Source organism: Notolabrus celidotus, chromosome 10 (assembly GCF_009762535.1).
Source record: "Notolabrus celidotus isolate fNotCel1 chromosome 10, fNotCel1.pri, whole genome shotgun sequence".
NCBI lineage: Eukaryota > Metazoa > Chordata > Actinopteri > Labriformes > Labridae > Notolabrus > Notolabrus celidotus.
This window is the reverse complement of record NC_048281.1, coordinates 14,184,686-14,208,998: the sequence shown is the minus strand read 5'-3', so window position 1 is coordinate 14,208,998 and position 24,313 is coordinate 14,184,686. Positions and strand designations below refer to the sequence as shown.

The following is a 24,313-nucleotide window of genomic DNA, read 5'->3' as shown; positions in this document are numbered from 1 at the left end:
GGAGAGAGAGAGCATTTCAAAGGCTTTCTCTTATTTCCAAAATGGGGTTGGAAATCAGCAGCTTGACTGAGCCCAAATAAGTGACTTCTTTTACCTTTTCAGGGCACACAAAGGCCTAATCCTAGGACTACTTGAGCCACCAATGTAGACAGCGCCTGAGACCACCACAGTATGTGTCAGACCCTCCTCACCACACACAAAAACACATTGACTGCAGCTTTATGAGGTGAAAATGGCCCAGAAAAGGAAAATGTGAAGGAGGTGTCCACAGTCATTTCTCTCAAAGAAAAGGCCACAGCATCTGGGTATTTAATGCTAAAATAAAGCCTAAAGACAGAGGAGAAAGGATTGGGTCACTTCTTTTGTTCCAGAGTCAGACTGGAACAGCCCTGTTTTGTTTCTGTGCCACTGACCCTTGCAACTTATTGTGCCACTCTGTCAGGGGAAGAAGAAAAATCCCGGCGATGACAGAAGACTTCTTTTGAGGAATTTTCTTTTTAACCACGCTCTCTCTTCATTTCCTGTTTTGTTTGCTCTTTTTTTTCTCCCAGTGGCAAATATTGCACACTGACAGTTAATAAAGGGAGGATGAAAAAGAGGTTGTAAAAAGCGTACTGATTCCTCGTGTCCGCAGGGATGTTTAATTAAAGAAGTGTTTATTTTCTGCTGCGGAACAACAGTCGCTATCATTGCCAAACACAAATATAGCAATTAACTTCAATTTTCTACATTTATTTGGACATCAAAGAGCTGATAGGATCACTGAGAAAATAAAGCAATTAGGGTCAGCAGAGATCTCAATGGTCTTTGGGCGCAGCAGTGTGCCCAGTTTGCTTGAATGACTGAATCACATGCGTGCGGTAGCTTTCTTTTCTTGCTAAAGAGCAATTAGTGGTAATTCTTTATTTAAACTGTTTGTATACAAAACCTTTCATCCTTTTATCACTTCAATGTGCAGCGGGATGTGGCTTTGGGAGTTTTCTGTTCCTGTGTGGTTTCATAGGAGATATGGAAGTGGTCTGAGGGGGGGCGAGGTGTATGCTTGTTGGATCACTTATCTGGGGCATCTGTGTGTAGTGTGGGTGGGGGGCCACGGTGTTCCCGATGCTGACATGATAAGCGGCAGACCACGCAAATGGATCACATCAAACATAGCCTTGGCGACGGTGGGCCCCGGGGAGCAGGAGGAGGCAAGACTCCTATCTAATGCTTCCTTTTCCTTCTCTGTCCCCTCAGATGACCCCGCTGTGAGATAATCCCGCCTCGGACAAGCATGGCCCACGACTAAAAATGGGCCTAATTAGAATGTAAATGAACCAGTCGGCAAACATGAATGAGCGGCGTCACTGTGTCACTAAGACGAACAGTATACTATATGATAAGACGTTTGTTCAGTTAATATTTGATCCCCCTCGAGGGCAGGCTGGATAACCTGCTGTAAAGGCTCATGTGCCTCCATCTCACTTTGCAGTCTGGTTAGCCTTCCATCAAGGCTAAGATTGAAACTTATGTACTGTGAAATTCTCAGGATCAGTTGTGCTCAGTAGCTTCCACTCACTGTTTGATTGTGCGAGCTCCACTACAGCAATGGTGAGACTGGTAATACCCCTCTTATCAGACGTGCAAATGGAATCGAGTAGCTTTTCATCATAAAACTACACTGAAAGTGATCATGCTTAAACGTGTGCTTAAGTGGCAGATAACATCCGTAATTAAGGCACTAAATTAAATTTTCATTTCTCCGGGCCAGTGTGAGACCACCGAAGGTAACCGTTCGATCCTAATCTCCACGTCTGGGGATTCATCTCTTAAGATGGGTCTAATTTCAGGGTGTGAGGTTTCAGTTTTATCACCTTTGAATCAAGTATGAAATATGTAACACAGTATACCTTTCAGTGAAGAAGAAATAGTCTCACATTCAGGGTTGAAAGAAATATTCAGGTCATTTTCTTCAGTGGAAGTATTACACAGCAGACACACATTACAAGTAGTCCTTCATTTGGAATGCTACTTTTCTGAAAGTGTAATAAAACTAGTATTTACAAAATGTACTGAGGTATCACAAGTAAATTAGTCCTGCACAATATCGGACCCTGTGACAGATGTGTTATTTCTGTATATTGTTAATGCATTGTAGTCCAATGGTTGCCAGTCGTTTATTACTGATGGAAATGTCTGCCTTTTTTATGTTTTGACTTCTAACAACTCAAATAGACCTCATACTTATTTAGGGACTCTTGCTTCATTTCTGTGAATTATCACACACATAAGAATTTGGAACCCTCAGCAATGAAGTCATTTTTGTACAAGTAGAGCTCTCAAATGGAATGGATTAAAAAGGAAAAAAAAGTCTTACAACCCTTTATTTTTAAGTACAAGAATAAAGTGAGGAATAATGGAAATACAAGTTATTAAAAACAAAGTGATATCTCTCTTACTTGATATAGTTTGTGTTTATAGTCCTCACTGTAAGTAACTTCATGTATTGGAGGTAGTGTTGAGATTTACTGAGAGCTCCAATGAGGAGTTCTTAACTGTTTGTGGAACAGACTGAAATTGATACTGAAGCCTCTTAATGACCTACAAAAGCAAACAAGGCTATCAGCAACAAGGCCAACTGTTTCTTTATTGTGATTTTTAATGTCTGAAACCACGGTGAGGAGGTAGGTATCAGATCAGACGACTTACAGCACACTGAAGAAACAGCCATTTTTACATTATCAGGTATACTTTTTTAGTTATTTTTTGGGTTAGGACCAAGCAGCTTTAGGCTGGTTGCAGAAACATCGGAAACCACCTTCACACCCATTCAAAAAAGGCAATCTTTGCAGCAGTAATAAACATGTTTACAGCCTGATTCAAAAAACATTTTAGGTCTGAATAGCTAATTTCTCTACAGACACGGGAGGGAATTTTTTTCTAAAGCGACAACTCAGAAGATATTACTATTATGAGTTTTATCCATTTAAGGACATGACTGTCTTTACCGACAGGCGGGGACACTGTAGCTGTTGGCTAGGAGGCTCAAAGTCCGCCTCTTTAACTCACACTAGCTTGACAGAAGTTAGGCTTCAAAACAGCTCTTTAGAAACAGATGGGTGACGTCACGGATACATCTTTCATTAATAATACAGTCTATGGTTAGGACACATGCAGCCAAAGGTCATGGCTCGGAGCTATACCAGGACCGTTATGATGAGGCTCCATACATGGGGCACATGCTTTAACCACTAGACCAAAGTGACACCTCACCAAAAAAAAATAATAATAATAATAATAATGCCTCATATTTTTGTCAGGAAACATCTTTCTTGGGATGTACAGGTTACTCAACTCAACTCAACTCAACTCAACTCAACTCAACTCAACTTTATTTATAAAGCACTTTAAAAAACGACCACAGACAAAACAGAGTGCTGTACATAAATAGACAATCAACGCAGGCATAAAACAATTAAAACACAGGATAATAAAACAAAAGAAACAATAAATAAAAACAAACATCAAACACTAAAACAGGAACAGAGTCTCATGTGGGGTTGAAAGCTTTAAAAAGTTTTAAAGTTTTAAAAATGGACAGTGAGGAGGCTTGTCTAATGTGGAGGGGAAGCTCATTCCATAATTTAGGAGCAGCAAAAGAAAAAGCTCTATCCCCTCTGAGCTTCCGTTTAGACCTCGGTACCTCCAGAATTAGCAAATCAGCTGACCTGAGGCACCGAGCAGGCGCCACAATCAGAATAGTTATAAGATGTATATCTTTGCCCACAGGGGGTGCCAAAATTGACTCAAACTGGAAATTATTCACTGCAGCTTCAAGAAACAGTATTAAAGAATACATATACTCTGAAGAAAGAAGTAGTCCAAGACTAGAGGGTCCAGACTTTTTTAAAGTAAAAGCAAAGAAATAAATACTCTTAAGGCAATATGAACCCATTCAGTTATTGTTTTAATTACATTATTGATTTACCATCATATATAAGAACACCTGTTTTTATTGTAGTGGGTGAAGTTGGAGCTTAAACTCTAAGCTATTTTGCAGTTCAGACTACAAGACACGTTATTGACCATAAATGACTTCCTACCACACATAAGCCACAGTAAAAAAAATTCACCTTTTATATATGTAAACGTAATGCTACCTTATTAGAGGCTTTTTTCAGTTTCTAAACACAGTGAAGGTGTGGGTGCTCTGTTGTCATCAGACTCATCACCTCCAATCCTGTTTAGGCAGCTCTGGTATCCTGGTCTAGATGTGTCACAGAGCCATTAACACGGGTGATGAGTCACCGTGTTGTTGAGGGCTCTGTGGCTTCAGTGTGATGTATCAGACACCCACAGTGTGGTTCCCAGAGCCCTCTGCCAGTCACTGTGGCCCTGCCTGTTGGCTGGCTGCTCTGCCAGGGAGGCTTACAGGCCAGAAGTGTTGAAGGGAAAGCCCAGGAGAGCCGGGGATATGAGCCGCAGTGGCCAAGTGGTAAATTCTCACCTGCTACTAAGTGAGAATTAGCACTGTGATCGTTTTCCTTTCACACTGTGAGTCACATAACCTCAGTCCCATAACCTGCTGTTACCTTACTGTGTGTCCATGATGGTCGCACACAAACAAGACTAAAAGAGTTTCTCTTGTTTAGCCTGATGAAATAGGCCTCACTGTCCCGGAGGTAGCCCACACAACAGCAGTGGAGCTTTGTACTCTTTGAAATATCACCCTCTCATTTCTTCTTCTTTCCAGGTGTTTCTTCAAGTCATTGGTGTGATTGCAGTAGCGGCCGTCATCATTCCCTGGATCCTCGTTCCTGTTGCTCCCCTCCTGGCTGTCTTTTTATTCCTGAGATGTTACTTCCTGAAGACCTCCAGAGACATCAAGCGCCTGGAGTCTACCAGTAATTTTTTCTATTGGTGGTGGGATGGGCATGTCCATTCGCAGAAAGAGACAAAAGCAGACCACAGGAATGCTAATAGACCATTGAAGAGAGCCACAGTCATTAGCATAAAGGCTAAAGGTGGCGGTGGCCTATGGCTCGGCCACACGCAGTTTCCTCAAGAGACGGGAGTTCATGACATCACATACAATGGGAAAAATGCCAAGTGGGCATGACTAGGCCATTGCAAGCTTTAGTTCATCTATTTTATTCCGGGCTGAGAGCCCAAACGCACATTGGCCAACAGGTTCCATCATCTTACACAACAAAAGTTCTGTTAAAAAGCTCAGAGGAAACATTTAGGTTTTGTCTTTGGTTTTATAAACTGAACAAAAAGAGAAACAAAAGAGCACTCAGTTGCAACCTTTACCTAAATACAAACTGTTTTACAGCCGGAGAATATTAAATATCTGAATGAAAACAAGCATACACATGCTCTCCTAAATTCGGAAATTTCTCATCTACGTCAATTGATCTGCAATATTATAAAAAAGCAAAGCTCAGAATGTGACTTTTCAGATAATTTATATGTGAAGTATTTTGAAATGCAAACAATGAGTCATAGAAGTGCTAAACACGGATGAGAAATACGAACAAATCTGTTCTGAAAACATGTAAAATACGAAGCTCTTTCAAACTGTCCTTAGAGTTTGTGATAAGTACAACTGGAGTGTTAAAAGTATGAAGCTGAATTTAAAGTCTCTTTTGGTTTAATTGATGTTTTTCAAAATGCTAAAAGGGACGTGTGCTATGTTTCCTTTTTTCATAGCTCGGAGTCCAGTGTTCTCCCACCTTTCCTCATCTCTCCAAGGCCTGAGCACCATCCGTGCCTTCAAAGTTCAGCAGAGATTTCAGCAGCTGTTTGATGATTATCAAAACCTTCATTCTGGTGAGAATGACAAAAGATATTTTAGTTGAGGGTACTAATTTTTCAAACACATTCAAGAACTTGTATGTAGTCTTTTGTAACTAAGTCGACATTTAGATAATAGAGATTAGATTACATGTGTCATCTATCATTTGTTTCTCCACAGAGGCCTGGTTCTTATTCCTGACGACTTCTCGCTGGTTTGCCGTCCGTCTTGATGCAATTTGCTCCATTTTCGTCACCATTACTGCTTTTGGCTGCCTTTTCCTCAGGGAGGGTACTGTACGCATTATATTGTTGACATGTGATGCATGATAAGTTATATTACGATGATTAACTCATAAATGGGCTTATTTTTTTCCTAACCTGTAGGACTGGAACCAGGTGCAGTGGGTCTGGCCCTGTCTTATGCTGTGACGCTGACAGGCATGTTCCAGTGGGGTGTCAGACAGAGCGCAGAAATCGAGAACATGGTGAGAAAGTTAGATGTTATTCTCAATCAGTCTAGAAGTGTTTTTAGGATGAGACCTCTCAGCCCTTAGGTTAAATTAAATTTAATTAATTAGTTTTTTTGTTTTTTTTATTGAGGGTCAAAGAAAGTTCCATAAAACAGTTTTAAGCTCTAGTAATTTTTTTTCCTTTTTAATCATGGAATGAAAAGATCCCAAAGTAGCTCTAGAATTTAATCAGAAAAAAACAAAATCCCAGGTTAGAAAATATCAATCAATCAATCAATCAATCAATCAATCAATCAATCAATCAATCAATCAATCAATCAATCAATCAATCAATCAATCAATCAATCAATCTTTATTTGTACAGCGCCAAATAACATTTGTGACTCATTTTGAAGACAATAAAAAAGAAAACTCAGTCAGCTGTTGCTGCTTTAAAGTTTAAAACACTTCTCATAGTCTGTCTGTGGTTCCTTTAGCATTATTGGAGTACAATAATAACAATAATAGATTCCTGGAGTGCTCCTTTAAAACACTAATCTACTTGTGTAATATGCGTCTTTGAGCTTCCGAAGGTGAAATTAGAAAAACTATTATTAAATGTTGTGGTAAGTACCTTTCTTTGCTTGAAGCACTCTAATTTTGTTGAAGCTTAAACTATCATTTTCAGTTATTTTTCAAGTGATCACAAGAGCCACATATATTCATCAGAATAAAGCCTTCAGAACATGTTCACAGACATGTATTTGTAATGAAATGGGTCTTTTTTTTTAAGATGACTTCGGTGGAGAGAGTTGTTGAGTATGCAGAGCTGGAGAGTGAAGCTCCCTGGGAGACAGACAAACAGCCTCCACCTGACTGGCCGCACACAGGCTCCATCACCTTCGACAGAGTCAACTTCTCCTACAGCGCCAATGCACCTTTGGTCCTGAAGAACCTCACTGTTGTCTTCACGCCCAGAGAGAAGGTGCTTGTCTTTATTTCCATCTGTGCATGCTCACTGGTGTGCACCACATGTGACGTAGCCTGATATGCAGCAAGTGTAGAAGGTGCGGTGTGATTCTCTTTTTACTGTGGCTTTATTTTCAAATCAATTATTAAACGGACACCATATTGTGCGGCTGAATCTTCACGACTATACCATTTGTGATTCATGGAATACATATCATGTAATTAAGACTGTTCAAGTGGATCCATTTGTTCCCTATTTGCATTTTCAGCTACCTGCCAGTGACAACTGTTTATTCACTGTAAGAGAGAGGAGAGGCCGAGGGAGAGGGGTGAGGGGGGAGAGAGAGGGTGAAGCAGAGGGAGATGGTTGAGGATGATTGAAATTGTGTTTAATGCAGGGGGTGTATTTTGCATGGCTATGGTTGGCCAGGGCGGCTGATTTCACAATGGATGGGTTGATAAGTGTAGAGGCCCTGGCTCATGGGAGGGATCTCTGCCACATGCCATGGGGGTGAAAGGCTTTGTGCATCCTGTCAGTTTCCCTGACACCCTTTCACACCTACCACCTCCAGTACAATATCCATTCACTGTCGCCCTCACTACACTCATATACTCTACATAATTACATGAAAACACACAACTTGCTACATTGGCCCAGTTGACCCTTCATTGTTGGGAGATATTGTTTATTAAAGGCATACTTCTTATCACCAAATATCAGTTATAAAAGGTCAACACCTTTAAAATTAATGTTGCAATAAGCAAATATAAATATACTGTAACTGTGCAACATAGCATCTTAAATGAACTTTGACTTTCTGAAGTGCTGTTTATATAAAATGAGATTAAAAAGGTAGCACGATAAGCATGATGCCAAGATGTTTCTTTTGATTGATGAAAGCCAGAGAAACTGTGACTGATCCATGCTCGACACTGTTTGAAATGCATTACCAAACTGGTCTGCATCCGTCAAATTCTTCAAATAGCTCAAAGTGACGTTTGTTTACATTCACTGCCAATCTGAAAGAAGAGTGGTGTTCTTTTAGGGCAGCTTGAGATGGATGGACAGGTATACAAAGCCTTTGGGTTCACATCTTGTCTCCTTTTAGCCGGTCTCTATAAACAGATATCTGCATATGAATGCAGAATCTGTAGGCGAGGGACAACATTTTGGGCAAGCGTTCTGGTTTCTGTTTGTTGTCCGTTGTTGTTCGAGTAGTATAGACCAATGGTGTTTGAGCAGGCTTTGTTAGATATGGGAAAACAGTCTATGTAGGGAGCAAAAGAGATGGAACATATAACAACACTGATTTATCATTTTGTTAACCTCTATAAACATGTCTGAATGTGATGTCATTGAAGTCATCTCTGAGCTTCAACTAATCAGACTGCAAACACGGAGTTGTACTAAAAGGAAAGTCAGGGCAAGGATATGCAGTGTCTACAAGTACTTAGCTATTGCTCTAAGGAGTAGTCATCAAGAGAGAGTCGTAAACAGGTTGTGAAATCATACAAGCAGTCCTTATTCCTTTTTGTCGTATGCATCAAAAACGGTAATGCTAACTTAGCTAACAGGGCAGCAGATCAGACAACACTTTGAAATTTCTTCATAGAAAGTATTGAACGATGTCTTCAAAGGACCTACATTATAGATTAAAGATTAAGAATCGTCATACAGCATTCAATTTTGCCTTGCTATTCACAGACCTGTGCTACAAAACAATAGTGGGATTGAAAGCTCTTATTACACCTTCCGACTAGTCCAAAGGCAAGAACACACTTCGGAAGAAAAACTAATTGAGCACAATATATTCAACACAGCTAAACATCGGATTAAAAAGTCTGAGTGTAAATAGTGTCAATTATGTTAGCCAGGTGTGGCTAACTTTAGCAGAGCTAGCACCACCAGCATTCGTTCCTCCTTGCTGGGAGACATCCACATGCCTGTGCTGAATAAACGTTGGTCTGATTGAGTGGTTATTACCAGTTTAACGTGACACAGTTTACATACAATTTTATCTCTGTTTCTATCCAAATACTGCCAAACCATGCCGGGTGACAAGGTGCCATCTGTCACCTGTCACCTGTCATTGTTTACATCCAGATAGTAGCGCATTATTGCATTCTAGCAGTTGCCATTAACCTCATGCAATCAGTACTGAGTGCTGCCACCAGATTATTAACCAGGTCAAAAATATGGTCTCATATCCCCCCATATTAAGATCCCTCTACTGGCTCCCTGTTACCTTTAGAATCCAGTTTAAATTTCTTATTCTGACCAACAAATCCCTACACGGTCAGGCCCCAGATTACTTAGTTGAACTACTTCACCCACACCAGCCGACCCATTCCCTCAGATCTTAAACATTACATTTACTAACAGTCCCATGCACTCACCTAAAAACCTGTTGTGGCGGAGCCTTCCAGGCTGTAACCCCAAAGCTGTGGAATGACCCGCCCACATACTTAGGCTCTGCAGAAACAGGGGTGCAGCTCGCTCGGCTGGAAGTGAAGCTTCCACAAAAACTGCTCCCCCTAGTGGCTGGCAGCAATATAGGTAAAAATTTTGTCTCTCCCATTCATTTGAATGGGGCTGCAGTCAAACTTTAAAAAATAAAAACACATCGTATGAATGTTTCTCACCTCCTTAACAGTTTCTTTTTCGTTAGTTTTTAGAGGTTAAAAAACTGGGTTTTACGTCCTGGTTTGCTTTGATTGACAGCTGCCATAGAGAGAAACTACATAGGATCTCGTGACGCTATGCTGTGGGGCGGAGCTCGTTACTGTGGCAACACAGAAATTACCGGCAACACAGAAATTCTCTACTGCGCAGACTCTGGCAGCAGAAAAATGCATGAGATGGCAGCGCTCTGGAGCGGGTTTTTTTGGCTTCAAAACTGTTCAATGAGAAAAGACGGAGCGACACTGTCCATTTTATTTACAGTCTATGTGCAGAAACAGCAGATGTTTTCAAAGAGCTTTTAAAAACACACCTGTTTAGACAGGCATTTGGTTAATTATGGCTTATCAGCTAAACAATTTTAATTGCATTATTTTATTGACCCCTATAATACCCATAATATATTATTATTGTTATTGATCTGAGCTATAGCCCTGGCTAAGGCAGGTGGCTGGCCGACAGCTTAGACACAACCTAAAATAATGAAGGCATTGATAATTAGGTCAACCAACTACTAAGTCTGAGGCGACTAGCGAAGGTGTCTACTTAGTCTAATGAAAGCACTTATCTATTGTATGATGTCCCTTGATAGACCTTCCCTCTCTGGGTCTTAGGCATCAGAGGAAACTAGTTATCTAGATCTAAAAATATAAACGTCTGTTACATGTTTCACCTACTTCCTCGTATAAATATTCTAGAGGGAAAGCTTTCTTCATGTTAAATATCTAAGGTTTCTGGCCTCTGCTGCTCCCACCTGTGTGGAAAACCCATATCTGGACTCTGAGAAGCAAAGGGCTTATGTATTTTTAGCTCTGCAGTGTAGCCTTCTTAATGCAACCCACGCATAGTCCCACATGTCTGTGTAACAAGGAGGTCGCTAGCTCTGTTAGCAGTTCAGTCATACCTGTGCACTCTTTGCTGCAGCTCCTCTAAAAGACAGCTATGTCGTATTCTACTGTTTAAATGAATGTGCCAGAGAAATCCTCTTGACATGACGTCACAAGAGGTTTTGGGAGAGGTTGTTAGCACCTCTGAAATTTTTCCTACAAGGACCAGGTGAGGGCATCCTAACGGTTGCTCCAGCGTTTCTTATGTGATAAGCTATCAGAGGCCATTTTATTTGGAACATTCAGCCCACTTGACAACTCTGTTTTCCCAATTAACATAACTTAACAGTTTGCCTTTGCTTCGGTTCAGAGAAGGTGAAAGAGAAGGCGAGTTATTATGTGCCATTTCAGTACAACAAAGCGCTGTGCCCAGAGAAAGAAATCCGAGTGCATGGTGCCACATTCAGCCATACCCCGCCCTGTGCATTTAATCATATTTAGAGTTAATTTAGATCCTGGATCATTGAGTGTGATCTTTTTTTTTCCTCCATCTAAATGGGCAAAGGAGGGAATAATGGCAGCATTACATCCTCTCTCTGTGTTGGCATGTTGTGAGGCGCACACAGCGGCTCTTTGTTATGGCAGGGGTATTGTTGGTAAACCCAAGGCTAAACAAAAGGTTGCCATTTGGCTATGTAATGCCATATAACAGGCCTATGTGTTGGCAGGCAGCAGCGTGTGGCATCAGCAGCCCGGTTCAGCGGGACCAAAAAATTGCCTCGTGGTGCCATCGTTGTTGTTATTTCCAAAGATTGCGTTGGGATCTTAACCATGGAAAATATTCTTTCATCTAATGAAAGAAAGAAAAAAAAACCTGAGAGCGGCTTGATTTAGACAGGATGTTTTCTGTGTGGGTGCCCTTTAGAGCTGTACAGTTGTAATGTCTGGTGTTCAATACTTAATTTACAACCAAATACCTGTAAACCAAACATGAGGGATATGCACGTTTAGTCATAACAATGAAACGTCATCGCCCTTGCTCATTGGCCACAGATTTATTGGTTGGTTAAAGTCATTATTATTATTTATATTATTATAGGCCAATCAGATGATGTGTCTAAGCTGTAGTGCAGCCACCCGCCACCAGCTGGGGCTTGAACTACAGTTTATGCCAAAATGCTACAATGCTCCACGACCTGGATGTAAATAAGTAGAGATGACAGATAGAGTCACATTCTTTGGCACTATGGCAGTATTCTCACCAATGAAGTATTGGCTTTGTCTGGTTTAACCAAGTGGCAACCTCTGGTCTTAAAGGTATTAAACTTGTGAGTTTTGACCAAATAAGGACATGGCTGACTTGATTGACAGGCAGGCACCCTGTGGCTGTTAGGGGAAAAAGGCTAAAGGCCCGCCTCTTTACCTCACACTAGCTCGGACGCAGTTAGGTTGGGTTAAGCATTTCCAATATGGCATCTGCTGATGATTGGCTTCCAAACAGCGCTTCAAAAGCAGATGGGTGAGCTCACGGATACTACGTCCGTTATTTATACAGTCTATGGGTTTAACTGGCTTACAACCATGGGACAGGAGCAATATCTAACCAGCACAGGAGGAATATCTGCAAGGAGTGTTAGCCACACTAGGCAAACCAATCTGACATCTATTACCAACAGACTCTGTGATCCTGTTTGTACGAATGACAAGGAAATTCTTTGTTTTGGAACATCCCTACCAAACATTTCCAAAAGCCTTAAGTGTTGTCCAAAATGTTAACATACCAATATGCTGAAAATAAGAGGATATAACATAGTGAACATTATCACCCTCTAAAAGTCCACTTGTTATATTGTCATGTTAATCTTTGTTGACATTAGCATTTAACTCAGAACACCCGAAAGAGCTGCTAGCATGGTTCGAGACTCTAAAAAGAATTTGACCTTGTGCTCAAGTAAAGGAAAGTGCTGCTCAGGTGGGGATGGGGAGAAGAGTTCATTCTGCTGTCAAAAGAAGTGATGTATTTCACCTGCGTGTTGTGGAACCCAATGCTTCCTATAAATCCTTTTTTTATATTTCTGCAGCATACAAGTGCTTCCATTGTAGTTTTCTATATGACATGTTTCCTTCAGGGCCAACAACACAACAAGGACTTGTATGATTGATAGCGATTGATTAAGGACTGTAACCATGTTGTCTTTTTTGTGAATTTGTGGTATTTTTAGAGATATAAAAATAGTCTCCTCTCTCCACTCCAGGTTGGCATCGTTGGACGCACAGGTGCTGGTAAAAGTTCTCTGATCTCTGCCTTGTTCCGGCTGGCAGAACCTGAGGGGAGAATAATGATCGATGGCTTCCTAACTTCTGAGATCGGTCTACACACCCTGCGCCAGAAAATGTCCATCATCCCACAGGTATCCTATTTTAATTGCCCACAATCTCAGCTTTATGTCTTGAACTAATCTGGGAATTTGAAATCAAAAACAAGTATTCTTCAATTTATTGCTATCATTTATTAGAAATTGCAGCAGTTCAATTTGTATGTTAACTATCACAGTCTTAGTATTATGTGAAACTGCTGGATACTTTTGGAGTGCTTCTGTAAGACACTTTGATCCTCATGATTCGAGAAATGGCAGATGAACACTGCCAACAGACACCTTCCTGCTTTGGCCCTTGTTTTTTTTAATAGGCCTGGCTTTTAAAAAGCTAAAACAAGTGAGGAGAATTACAGTCGTCTCTTAGGGGATTTCTGAAAGTGAGACAAACGGATGCCTTGAGACAGTTTAACTTTATTTCCGCTTGTTGAAACTGATACGGCATTAAGAAAATGCCAGCCTGCGGGTGAGTGTCAGCCGAGTGGAGGGAGGGGAGAAGACTCCCACGGCCTGTACTGTGAAGAGAGCAGTTCCCCATCCCTGACAGAGGATTAGCCCTCTACCCCCCAAACATGGGAAAGCTGCTTAGAAGAAGTCTCCCCCATCCTCACAGTCAGAGTCCCCTCGCACACCGTCACTTTGCCCAAGTCTCAAACATTTCTCGGGTGCAGCCAAGATGCCCAAAAACAGTTTCATTAATGCTTTGCTGTGGATTTGATAGGTTTCTGGCATCAGTGCTACTTCAGATAAAGTTTTACTTCCGAGTCCAAAGTAGTTTGAGATGGATGTGATGTGTGTTTGATGTGATTTTGTTTACTCTATCTGTCTCTCCTTGAGGGAGAGACTCACACAAAGTGGCAGGTTACGAGTCAGAACCTTAAACACATGCCCTTCTGTACCTTACACTGGATGGCAGTTTGATGATATGAAGTCTTAACATTTCTAGAGGAGTTGAGTTTCTCAGTATAGAGCTTTTAGTTTTACAAACTTCAACTGAGAAGCCTCTTCGATTTACAAATACTCATCTGAAAGCCTCTTTATTCTCTTGCTAGACACCAGAGATAAAGTGATATTCACTCAGCCTTTCACATGGAAAGAAAAACCTTGATATAAACTGCTCGCTGCCTTACGTATGTATTTGAGAGTGTGATATGTATACTATACATTTCCAGTGAGGGATTTCATTATTTGCCGCCCACAGATTTGATTATGATAAGCTTACATTAGCATATGGCATTAAAAAAAGGATCCATTTCTGTTTCTATTGAATTCTCAGGAATGACTTAGTGAGAAATGAATTCTGTGGCAAACAGAGGGCTTAGAGTTGGTGGAGCACATAATCGGTCTATGGAAAAGCTGTGCTTGAAAGCAGTTTTTCCGACCTAACATTGAATCCTCAATTAAAGTGTGTCACAAAACTAGTTTGAATTGGGACTTCAGCTGGCTTAATGACAAGACGGTATTTTTTGTGATGGAAGGAAAAAGCTCATTTGAAGTAAAGAGGTGGAACATTTCTGTGAGGTACAGGTAGCGGGGGTTGGATTTCCTGAAAGCTTTATTTTTGTGGATGAAAGTTGAACAGTTAGTCCTGAATCACCTGACCTACATAAAGGGGTCTGACACGGTCAAAACCTGTACGGTAGCACACATTAGCGCATGCTTGATCATTATTTCTTGTGTTGCTTTTACAGCGTTAGCTTTTACGCGGACCTTTAAGAGAGCAAAGTTGTGTATTTTACTTGAAGTCCACTTTAATCCCACATTTGTCGGGTGAATATTTTTTTTTGCATCATCTTCTCTAGGATGAGGCTTAAAGGTGACATATTACGCTCTTTTTCATCAAAATATATTGGTCTAAGAGGTCCCCAAAACATGTCTTTAAAGTTTATGCTCAAAAAAACACTTTGAAATCAGATTTTGGTCTGCCTGAAAAGCCCTCTTCTTCAGCCCTACTCAGAACACTCTGTTTTCTCTCTGACTACGCCCCTTCAGGAAGTGGATGTGGCCTCGGCTGTCCAGCACGTTGATCTAATGTTTACATGTTGGCTGAATATACACGGCTGCTCACAGACCGGCGTTACTTCAACCCTCTGAATTTGATCCAGAATCTGATCCTGACGGAGAGGCGCCTGCAGCAGGACCTTTCTGAACGATTGGTCACAGATTTAGTGTTTCTTGTTGTTTTATTTGTCAGTATGTCGACGTGTGTCTTGGTACACAGCTACGAACATGTAGCTATGTGGCTATGCTAACTAGCGCTAGCATGTGTCCATGAAAAATAAAAATCATCCACTAGATCTTCAAATCTGCAGACGTGGGGAGTAAAACCGACCTTTGTGTTTATTAAGACAGCCTACAACTAGCATGCCTCCCTCCTAAGCTCCTTGTTAGCACACATGTGTGCAGGTAATGAAAAACGGAGGAGGAGTTGAGTTGTATTTTATACAGTCTATGGGCTGAACAAGCTCCGAGCTCTGGCTTCCGTGACAGACCGGATGTCGTTGTGACGGATGAAAAACACTGAAGTCTGAAACGGCTCGTTTCAGCACACATTTACAGAAAGGTGGAGAATTCAAAACAGGGGCAGAATGGATGTTTTTCATTTTCGGGGGGTTTGTAGACATGCCAGGGACACATATTTCAGGTAGAGAACCATTAAAAAGTCGATTTTGCATGATATGTCACCTTTAAAGGGATTGACTCCTGCTGCCTTAACTCACCTCTAATGCTTTGATGGACTGTCACGTCTCACTAAAGATTATATCAAATGTCTCCTGCAAACATTAACAGTCATTAGTTTAGTGTTATTACTCTTTTTAAAAGTGCAGCTGTAGTAACTCACAGATAAAACAAAGCAGAAAACGATGCCGTATAAAAACCTTATCTACAGCTGCCTTGCTCCACAAGAGCTGTGGTAAGTGTTCAGTAAATCACTTCCCCATTGGAGCTGGATTTTTGAATAAATATCTGACCTGACATGAGGAGATGCCTGCCTGCCTCTCTTTATCAGGTTAACCACAAACAGAGTGGCATGTTGGAGGAGTGCCTGTGGACTTGCGGGCTTGTTCCTCGGCACTGTAATAAAGAGCTTTATTTACTCTCTTAAAGATGGCTGTGCTGCTGAAACCTTGATACAGGACTGTGGCTCACCATAAACACACATCTTGGACATCCTAGCTGTCTGCGATTGGAGACCGTCCATTCATGAAGGCAACCAGCTGATGTGATAACTCATCGCTGCAGAGTAAAGCTGTTACTTTTGGCAGACACTTTGAGGTTTTGAACAGCTCTTGTATGAAATTATTTTTTACAACAGTGACTAGATTGTGCTTTTTTGTGTCATGTTATAAATTCAGACAACCACGCACAAGCTCGGGTTTTCTAAGTGAAAAGATCAACTTATTGAGGAATGAATAGAGCTCCTGAGTGTAGAAAGCCCTTTGTGAACATCTTCCCCTCAAACACTGCGTAGCGGCGCTCTGCAAAGCTTGTCTTAACCCTTTCATACATCTTCCCCCTCATCATTATCTTAACTGGCCACGGCCTTCTCTTTCTATATCCATCTATCCACAGGACCCAGTTCTCTTCACGGGCACCGTGAGGAAGAATCTGGACCCTTTCAGGCAGCACACAGATGAGGACCTGTGGAATGCACTCCAAGAGGTACTCCAGCGTGGCTCTGAATGATTCCCTCTCGCCGGCCCAGGGGGGGATCCCTCTGTCCCCCTGTACAATGCTGCCATTCAGCCTCCCTGCTCGCCACAAGTCATGGGGGGAAATCCCATTAGGGCCATGGGGCCCAGCTCAATGTGCGGCTTGTAACTGGGAACCATTGAAAGTGCTGGGGGAGATGTGTTTGGGCAGTCAGGCCAACCAGGATGAAGGCTCCCCCCACAGTGAAGGGCTTCAGCTCCTGGTCCTGCCTCTGAATGGGTTTGGTGGCCTGGATTAAAGCTAGAGGCTAGCCACAAGAGAGCACTGGCCAAGGTCATCAGTGGACCTGGCCCTGCATTGTGCCAGGCGGTTAATGGGTGTGTTTGGATAGCTCTTTAAAGACATCCCCACAGGAAGCCTTTATGCAGGAGTAATGAAGGGTTGGGGCTCTGCTCTCCCTCTCTGCAGGTGCAGATGAAGGCCGTGGTGGAGGACCTGCCCAATAAGCTGGAGACGGTGCTGACCGAGTCGGGCTCCAACTTCAGTGTGGGCCAGAGGCAGCTGGTGTGTCTGGCCAGGGCCATCCTCCGTAAAAACCGCATCCTCATCATTGATGAGGCCACAGCTAACGTGGACCCGAGGTCAGGGACACTTGAGTCTTCAAGTTAAACAATTAATATGAAAATGTGAACAGTCCTGTCCACATAGAGTTTATTGAATATAGACTAGTGCAACTCTGGATGGTTTGCTTTGTCTTGTTGTAGTTCATCTTTGGTACCATTACAGAGAAGAACAAATCTAAGTTAAACCTCATTAAAACCACGTGCAGTAAGCTTGTTTATAGTGTAATACATAGAATTAATGAGATAATCAATGAAGTAAACATCCAATCTTAACCAAAATGGTTAAAGAAATTCACAAATACTAGAACTTAGATGGATGAATATTTTATGGAATCAAATGAGACATTTTATTAAAGAAAAGAAAGAAAAGAAGACAACAACATCTAATTAAACTCTATAATACCAACCAAGGTCAAGTAAAATGAGCTTTGCTTTCTTTATTTTCCTCCTGCTGCTGCTCATATCACTCTGCTGATGAGCCATTGTTCTGTGTTAAGTAAAATCCCTGCCCAAGGGTCTATAGGAAGAGAGTTTTTGTGCTGAGGTGTTGTGTTCCCTGCTCCTTTAGAACTGACAGCCTTATCCAGCAGACGATCCGGGACAAGTTTCAAGAGTGTACCGTCCTCACCATCGCTCACAGGCTCAACACGATCATTGACTGTGACAGAATACTGGTAAGTTAGACTGCAGTAAATTTCCACCAACCAGCACTTCAGACTTCACCTGTTCTGTGAATGACTACCTCCTGTCATCAGGTAGAAGATATTGGGGATGTTTTATGATATATATGGACAGAAAAGAGGCTAAAACAAAAAAGAATAGGTGTCATAAACTTACAAAAACCTATCTTAGTCGTTCTTTCTTCTGCTCACACGGCTCTCCGTTAAGCACTCATGAGATTTATAGCACACAGACACCTCTTCCTTTATTTTTAAGGAGCCCCATGAACAATCCTAACAGACTTTTAATTCACTTGCCCTATTTTGCAACAGCTGGCCTGATTACTCCTGCACAGCATTCCCTCTTATTGAGCGAGCACTCATGCCACTTGATCTTTGGCCCTTTCCTGCAACTTCCTGCAGAGGTGCCAATTAGTGCCATTTGTGGCAGCATTTGTTAAGCGTCTGCAGAGGGCAGGGCATGACCTGGTGGCTGCTCGGTCACTGAGGGGGCTGCAAGTCGAAGCCAAATATCACGCAGCGGGGACTGTTTCACACCTACACTCTTGTTAAAAGCCCCCAGATTGTTGCACACTCCAGGAGAGCTAAATAAGGGGCCCACCTGATTTGCCTTTCCAAAACCGTAAGCCGTGTAATATTTAGACCCACAATGTTCTCCAAGACTCACACTTCATCTCCTCATACTCTGCTCCTAAACGTTCGATTATGACAGCAGCTGCAGAAGCCTCCCTTTCACGCTAAACACGCCCTGAAACTAGGCTTTAGCGTTTACTAACTGCTCATTACAGCTGTACGGGGATGGAGCTTGTTAAAATTTGTCTGAGATATAATTGCAGTCTTTCCCAAACTGCTTGAATTGACACTAGTCTTTGTGTGGTTCATATGGCATGTGATGACACAGAAATGATGGTAATTTTCTCGAGTGTTTTAAAGGTGTGATTGTTGGATTTGACTGAGGACCACCCCTGAGCCTGCTCAAATGCCAGGATAAATACACGGATCATTCGTTGATCTCCAGTCTGTCGGAGTCAGCGTGCTTGACTTTCACACTGCTAACAGGCTGTGCTCATTGTCCGCGGAACTGTTGAGCAGAAAACAGGCACCTGTGTTTGCTGTTGCATGAGTCACATGAAATGGATGGTTCCTATGTGCACAGAACTACTGTTTCCCCCATTCTTCTTGCACAGTCTGCATGCATCACTCAGCAGAGAAACAGCTGAAATGTCAGTTTTCCCTTAAGAAAAGTACAGGTGGTACAAACACGCAGATACACACACCCTGCATTGTATGTTGTGATTGCAGGTTCTAGGCGCAGGCAGGATCCAGGAGTATGACCAGCCGTATGTGCTGCTGCAGAACCAGGACGGGCTCTTCTACCAGATGGTCCAACAGACAGGCAGAGCTGAGGCTGCCTCGCTGCTGCACACAGCCAAACAGGTAACCACACCCCCTTTTGTCCCAGGACGGGGGCTGTCACTAAATACAACCCAGACTAATCCCAGACTCTCTCTTTAACTCCAGACTTCATTGCTCACCTTCAAAATAACACAGTTAAGAGAGAGGAGATGTGCATAACCCTGACAATGCAAAGACACTTGATTACCATTTTAATTTAAAGTGCCCACTCGGAGCACTGTGACACCATAACATTAATTTCAAGAGAGAAATTGTCCCTTTGTAGATTTACATCCTCTGATTTTTATCACAGAAACTCTCCGTATAATCTTTTTCTCATAATGTAATTTTGAGATCATTTTAGAGATGACTCTAGAAAAGCAGCTTTCTTTGCGCTATATCTATTTGGAAATATTGGTTTTAACTTCATCGCGATTTGGGATAAACTTTCTATGGGGATTACTGTAATAGAGAATGTCCATATTTTTTCCCTGTGAAATTCATTTGTGATGTATTTCCCCTTCAGACACTGGGCAGATAAGAGGCAGCTATTCATTGTTCAATTCCATTTTATGTGCATCTGTCTGGGACTACAGATACCATATTGCAACTTCAAACAGGTCTTTGTGAAATAAGAAAAAGTAGGCATCATTTCATTTTCTCTCTGTCCCTCGCACAAATTTATCAGCAGAACTGTATCTCCTCAGCCAGAGGAGTGAAATGAGTAAAATACTGATTTCAAAGACTCAGCACACTGTGGTATTATTTGGTATCGTCTTACCCCGCACACTGGCGGATTGGTACTGACATTGTTCAAGCCCTTACGTTTCTCCCTTCCTTTATTGTAGGGTGCTCTCCTCAGATCAGATTACTTCAGCATCCATAACTGTCTAGCACCACTTATTAAATACTGAGATGGTCCACATGTTGTGTGTCAAGTTTCTATAGTTGTCAGTCAAGGTTTAAATACATTCAATAATCTGATATCAACCTCCTGCTCCTTTGTGTATTGAAGAAGAATCCCAGAGTAGACAGTGAATCTCACACTGAGGCCGACCCATTTTCACCAACTTTCTCTCGCTGAAATCGTCCTTCTTTCACATCCTCTTTGTGTTCAGGAATCCAGCATTTTGTCTGCACTTCAAGATAAACATTCGCTGAAATAAAACAAATAGTTTCTCTGATAATCACCCTCAATTTCCCTCGAATTTCACAGTTGTTTATGAAGGCTAAATAAGCCACTTTTGCATGCTTTAGCGAACGACAAATCCCCTTCCGCCAGCTCTGACTGCATCTGTCATAAATCACACCTCAACAGATCGTAGCTCAGATTAGCTTAGACTGTGTGCTTGTGTTCTGTGACACTGCCTTCCTGATCCGCTTCCAGGTTTACACGAACAAAAAGCGGGTGACAGACGTGCACTGTGCCAAGGACATCTGTGTCATCTTTGAGACGTCTCTTTGACACGGAGGGTGGAGAGGCGCTGCGGCCCCTGGCTGACCAAATCTTTTACCATGATGTACCTAGATTCCTCTCTGTGTATTAAAATCTCTTAATAACCCCCCAGCAGGCCGAGTGTAGTGTGCAGCATTTGATTGGCACAGTCCTTTAGTGTGCAAGAGAAGTATCTGAAGCAGGATGTGCCTTTATTGACAGCATATTACTGCACGGCTCTTTATTGATTGCACCCTGCTATGTTTATGCATGAGCACTCCGGCCTCTTGGGTAGCTTCAATCCTGCACTGGTGCTCAAAAGGACTGCACATATTGGACGTGTTAATCCTGCTGCAATAAATTATTGTTGGCTTGAATCATTCTTTTATGGCTGACATTGTTCCAAAGCAGGACTGCAGTCTTTTGATTATTTGGAAAACGCTTGAAAAAGACAAGAAGAGCCTGAGAGAAGACAGAAATGTTCTCAGTAATTATTGTGCCTTAATCAGACCATTGATTTTTTTTTTTGTAATTGCACTGTGTTAATTGAGTAGTCTTCCAGCACTTTGATGATAGTGGTTTTATGTCTACCTCAGCTCTTGTAAGGATTAAATGGTAAAAGTTTAAATGAAGCATGTCACGTACCGGCAATGATAATGAGTAACTCCATGAAGGTGGGGGAAAAGTTCGGAGTTTGTTGCCTCTAAAATCTTTTCTTGATGTCGTTTGAAATTGCTCTTTTACTCTTTTGATAAATGGGGCACTGTCGCTTTAAATGCAACAACTTCAAACTGTGATACAAGGTTTAGCATGACTGTTACAGCCATACAGTTGGTATCTTTCTTGCTTTAATTCCTTATAAACCTGATTGAGTCGTATTCAAACATGTCATCTTTTTTGCACTTTGTCGACTAGTTACTGAAAATCTGAGCGCAGCAAATTGAAGTGAAGTTTTGTTCAATAAAACATTGTGTCAAAATGTTTTTCTGCTGTCTTCATTTGTGTGTTCAAAAACATCGTCCTGTCTCCCATCACACTGACTCACCAACCATTTCCTCCTGCTGTTGCTCATCCTGTGTTCACCAGTCTGAACGGTGTGTTTGCTTCAGGTCAGCGGTTACAACCACTCCATGCTACAAATTGGTATGTGGTTAAAGAAAACAAACCGGTGATTATCTTGTTGAGTCAAGTGATTTCTACATTCAGTTTCATGGAGGTAAATTATCACAGCTCTTTACTCTATTATTTCTGCGTGTTGGTAGCGCAATATAGCGATTAAGTCCCAATTAAAATGTAATTTTGTCATCAGCAGCTCAATTAAAAAAGAGCTGCTTAATTTCCCTGTATGCCGACAACAGCAGATTACACATTCATAGATGGCTGTCAGTAAAAACACTTAGCTGGGTATAAAAGGCGGTATTTAACCAAGGCCAGATTTAGGTCGTGAACTGCGAGACACCAGTTCCTTTAAAAGCTGAGTGATTTACACAATTCATTAAAGCCAGTGAATCTTCAGCCAGAGTCATATTAAATGGTTACTTACTCTCAAATAGCCCCCGGGGAGTTGAATTGTTGGCCCACGAATAGATTAAAGTTTACATTGAAAAGAGAAATTGAATTCAGAGGTAATCAATAGCATAATGGGCCAGTGAGAGGAGCCTGCTGCCTGAAATGAAATTACCATATTTTTAATCTTAATTTTCCACTCTGTTTATCTGACAGTGTGGATGTGCAATCCAAACAGATAATGAGAGAGTGGGATATTGACAGTGGGGTCCTCTGGAGTGCTTGTTTCAGTGATTAAACGCTGTGATCTGTGATTACTTTGTGTCGGGTGTCGGGCTGGCGGCCAGGGCCCGGGGAGACACGGGCACATAGCAGCTGGAGCATCATGGGTCTCTGAGGTGCTAATGCACCTGACACAGCATTGACAGCATCCCAAACCCTATCAGGGACTGCACCACACGGCAGCTGCCACAATAGCAATACTCATGGCACTATCTACATCAGAGTCAGCATATATCCTCTCTGCTCTCCGCTCGATAACAGCCAGCACAAGAATGGTGACAACAAAGTTTGCACAATAAGTATTATTAACCAGATACCTTCCTACGAAGCTAAATAATAGCATCATTTAAAGACATATCTGAATAGGTGTGCAAATAGAAGCGCTGTCAACATAGTGCTGATATAGCTTTAATAAATAAATGTGAGAAACCTGGCTTTCCACACAATGAAGTTTAATCCCAAAGAAATAAAAACACAAAATAAGAGTCAGCACAATGTGGAGGCAGAGAATGAAATGATGGATTCATGCTGCAGCATTTCAAGAAAAGAGTGATAGTGCTGATTTGAGGCTGTGATATGTGTTGTGTTCAGTTAAAGATGTTTTATTGTCAGTTGGGAGAAGAATAATGTAACAAGTATCCATAACAAGTCAAAGAGGTGGAAATTGTTTAAGGTGGTTTTGTTGCAGGGTGATAAATAAGTAGTCTGAAGGCCATTTTGGTTGGAGGAGACAATGTTTTTCCGCAAACTTTCTGTTGTGCCAGCATTTTCTTTTGTGATGGATACCGCTGTTTGACAAATGGAAACAAATTGCACGGTGCAGGCGCCTGAATGGCAGGGAGTTGGGGAGTGTCAAACTCGGCGCTGAAAGACGATGAAGCGAGAGCCTCAGGTTTTTGTGGGCGACTCAGACCTGACTGATCCCGGCATAAAGTACTTGTTGAAGAGAAGGAGAAAAGGGAGAACAGGATTTCGACAGGCTGCAGTGAAATTAGGAGAATTGACTATGGCGGCTTTGTTCCTGGCTGCTGACATGGGGTGGAGGGGGGGTGTTTATGTAGGAGGAGGAGGGGGGGGAGACTGAAGCGATTCCCCAGAGACTGCGCTCAGCCTTTTCTAAAGTGACTACAAACTGAATATCTGACAAGTTTCCCAAGGCCCGACATGACTCTGTGTGAGGCTCAGAAAAACAAACAACAAATAGCACGTTTTTTTAAGATACATGTGCTGACACTGGATGCAGTGTGTTAGAAAATGGCTTTTTATCTTGTTAAAAATAGGTCCTCAATTTGGAATATGTTGATGCTCTATATCCCAGATTGTTGCAACAACCTAGTTAGAACTACTTCTTCGTACGACACTTTGCAAAAGTGGAAAACTTGGCAAATTTCCAACTTGTATAACTCGCAGAAACACAAACAAACATTAACTGCAATAAGTTTGACCAACTTCCCAGCATGCACGTGTGCGGTCTAATAAGCCACACTGCATCACGGTGCCTCAGCAGTTTAGTGACCACCTCCGACTGGATTCAGAGCGGCCCACTAATACTGCTACAAACAGTTATTATAGGTCACGTGTGTAATGGATAATTATGCTTCGTAAATTCTCCAGGCTGTGGTTTGTTTCAAGCTCTGTTGTGTCTGAGTGTATTTAAAAA

At 41.9% G+C, this 24,313-nt stretch overlaps 1 protein-coding gene across 2 annotated transcripts in view; it reads left to right on the top strand.

Moving 5' to 3' along the window:
• abcc4 (ATP-binding cassette, sub-family C (CFTR/MRP), member 4) overlaps nt 1–21,848 on the top strand; it is a 42,136-nt gene extending 20,288 nt beyond the window's left edge. The window contains exons 21-31 of one of the 2 annotated variants that reach the window (XR_004632605.1): nt 4,733–4,883; nt 5,692–5,811; nt 5,957–6,067; nt 6,163–6,263; nt 7,021–7,212; nt 12,959–13,114; nt 16,652–17,109; nt 17,201–17,373; nt 17,924–18,029; nt 19,338–19,472; nt 20,818–21,848. Coding sequence is in view for 1 of the 2 variants with exons in the window: in XM_034693123.1 (XP_034549014.1) it covers nt 4,733–4,883; nt 5,692–5,811; nt 5,957–6,067; nt 6,163–6,263; nt 7,021–7,212; nt 12,959–13,114; nt 16,652–16,741; nt 17,201–17,373; nt 17,924–18,029; nt 19,338–19,472; nt 20,818–20,895 (1,413 nt within the window). In the remaining variant the exon portion in view is untranslated. The remainder of the gene's footprint in view (nt 1–4,732; nt 4,884–5,691; nt 5,812–5,956; nt 6,068–6,162; nt 6,264–7,020; nt 7,213–12,958; nt 13,115–16,651; nt 17,110–17,200; nt 17,374–17,923; nt 18,030–19,337; nt 19,473–20,817) is intronic. The other variant, XM_034693123.1, reaches the window with a different exon arrangement.
• The last annotated feature ends 2,465 nt before the right edge of the window (nt 21,849–24,313 follow it).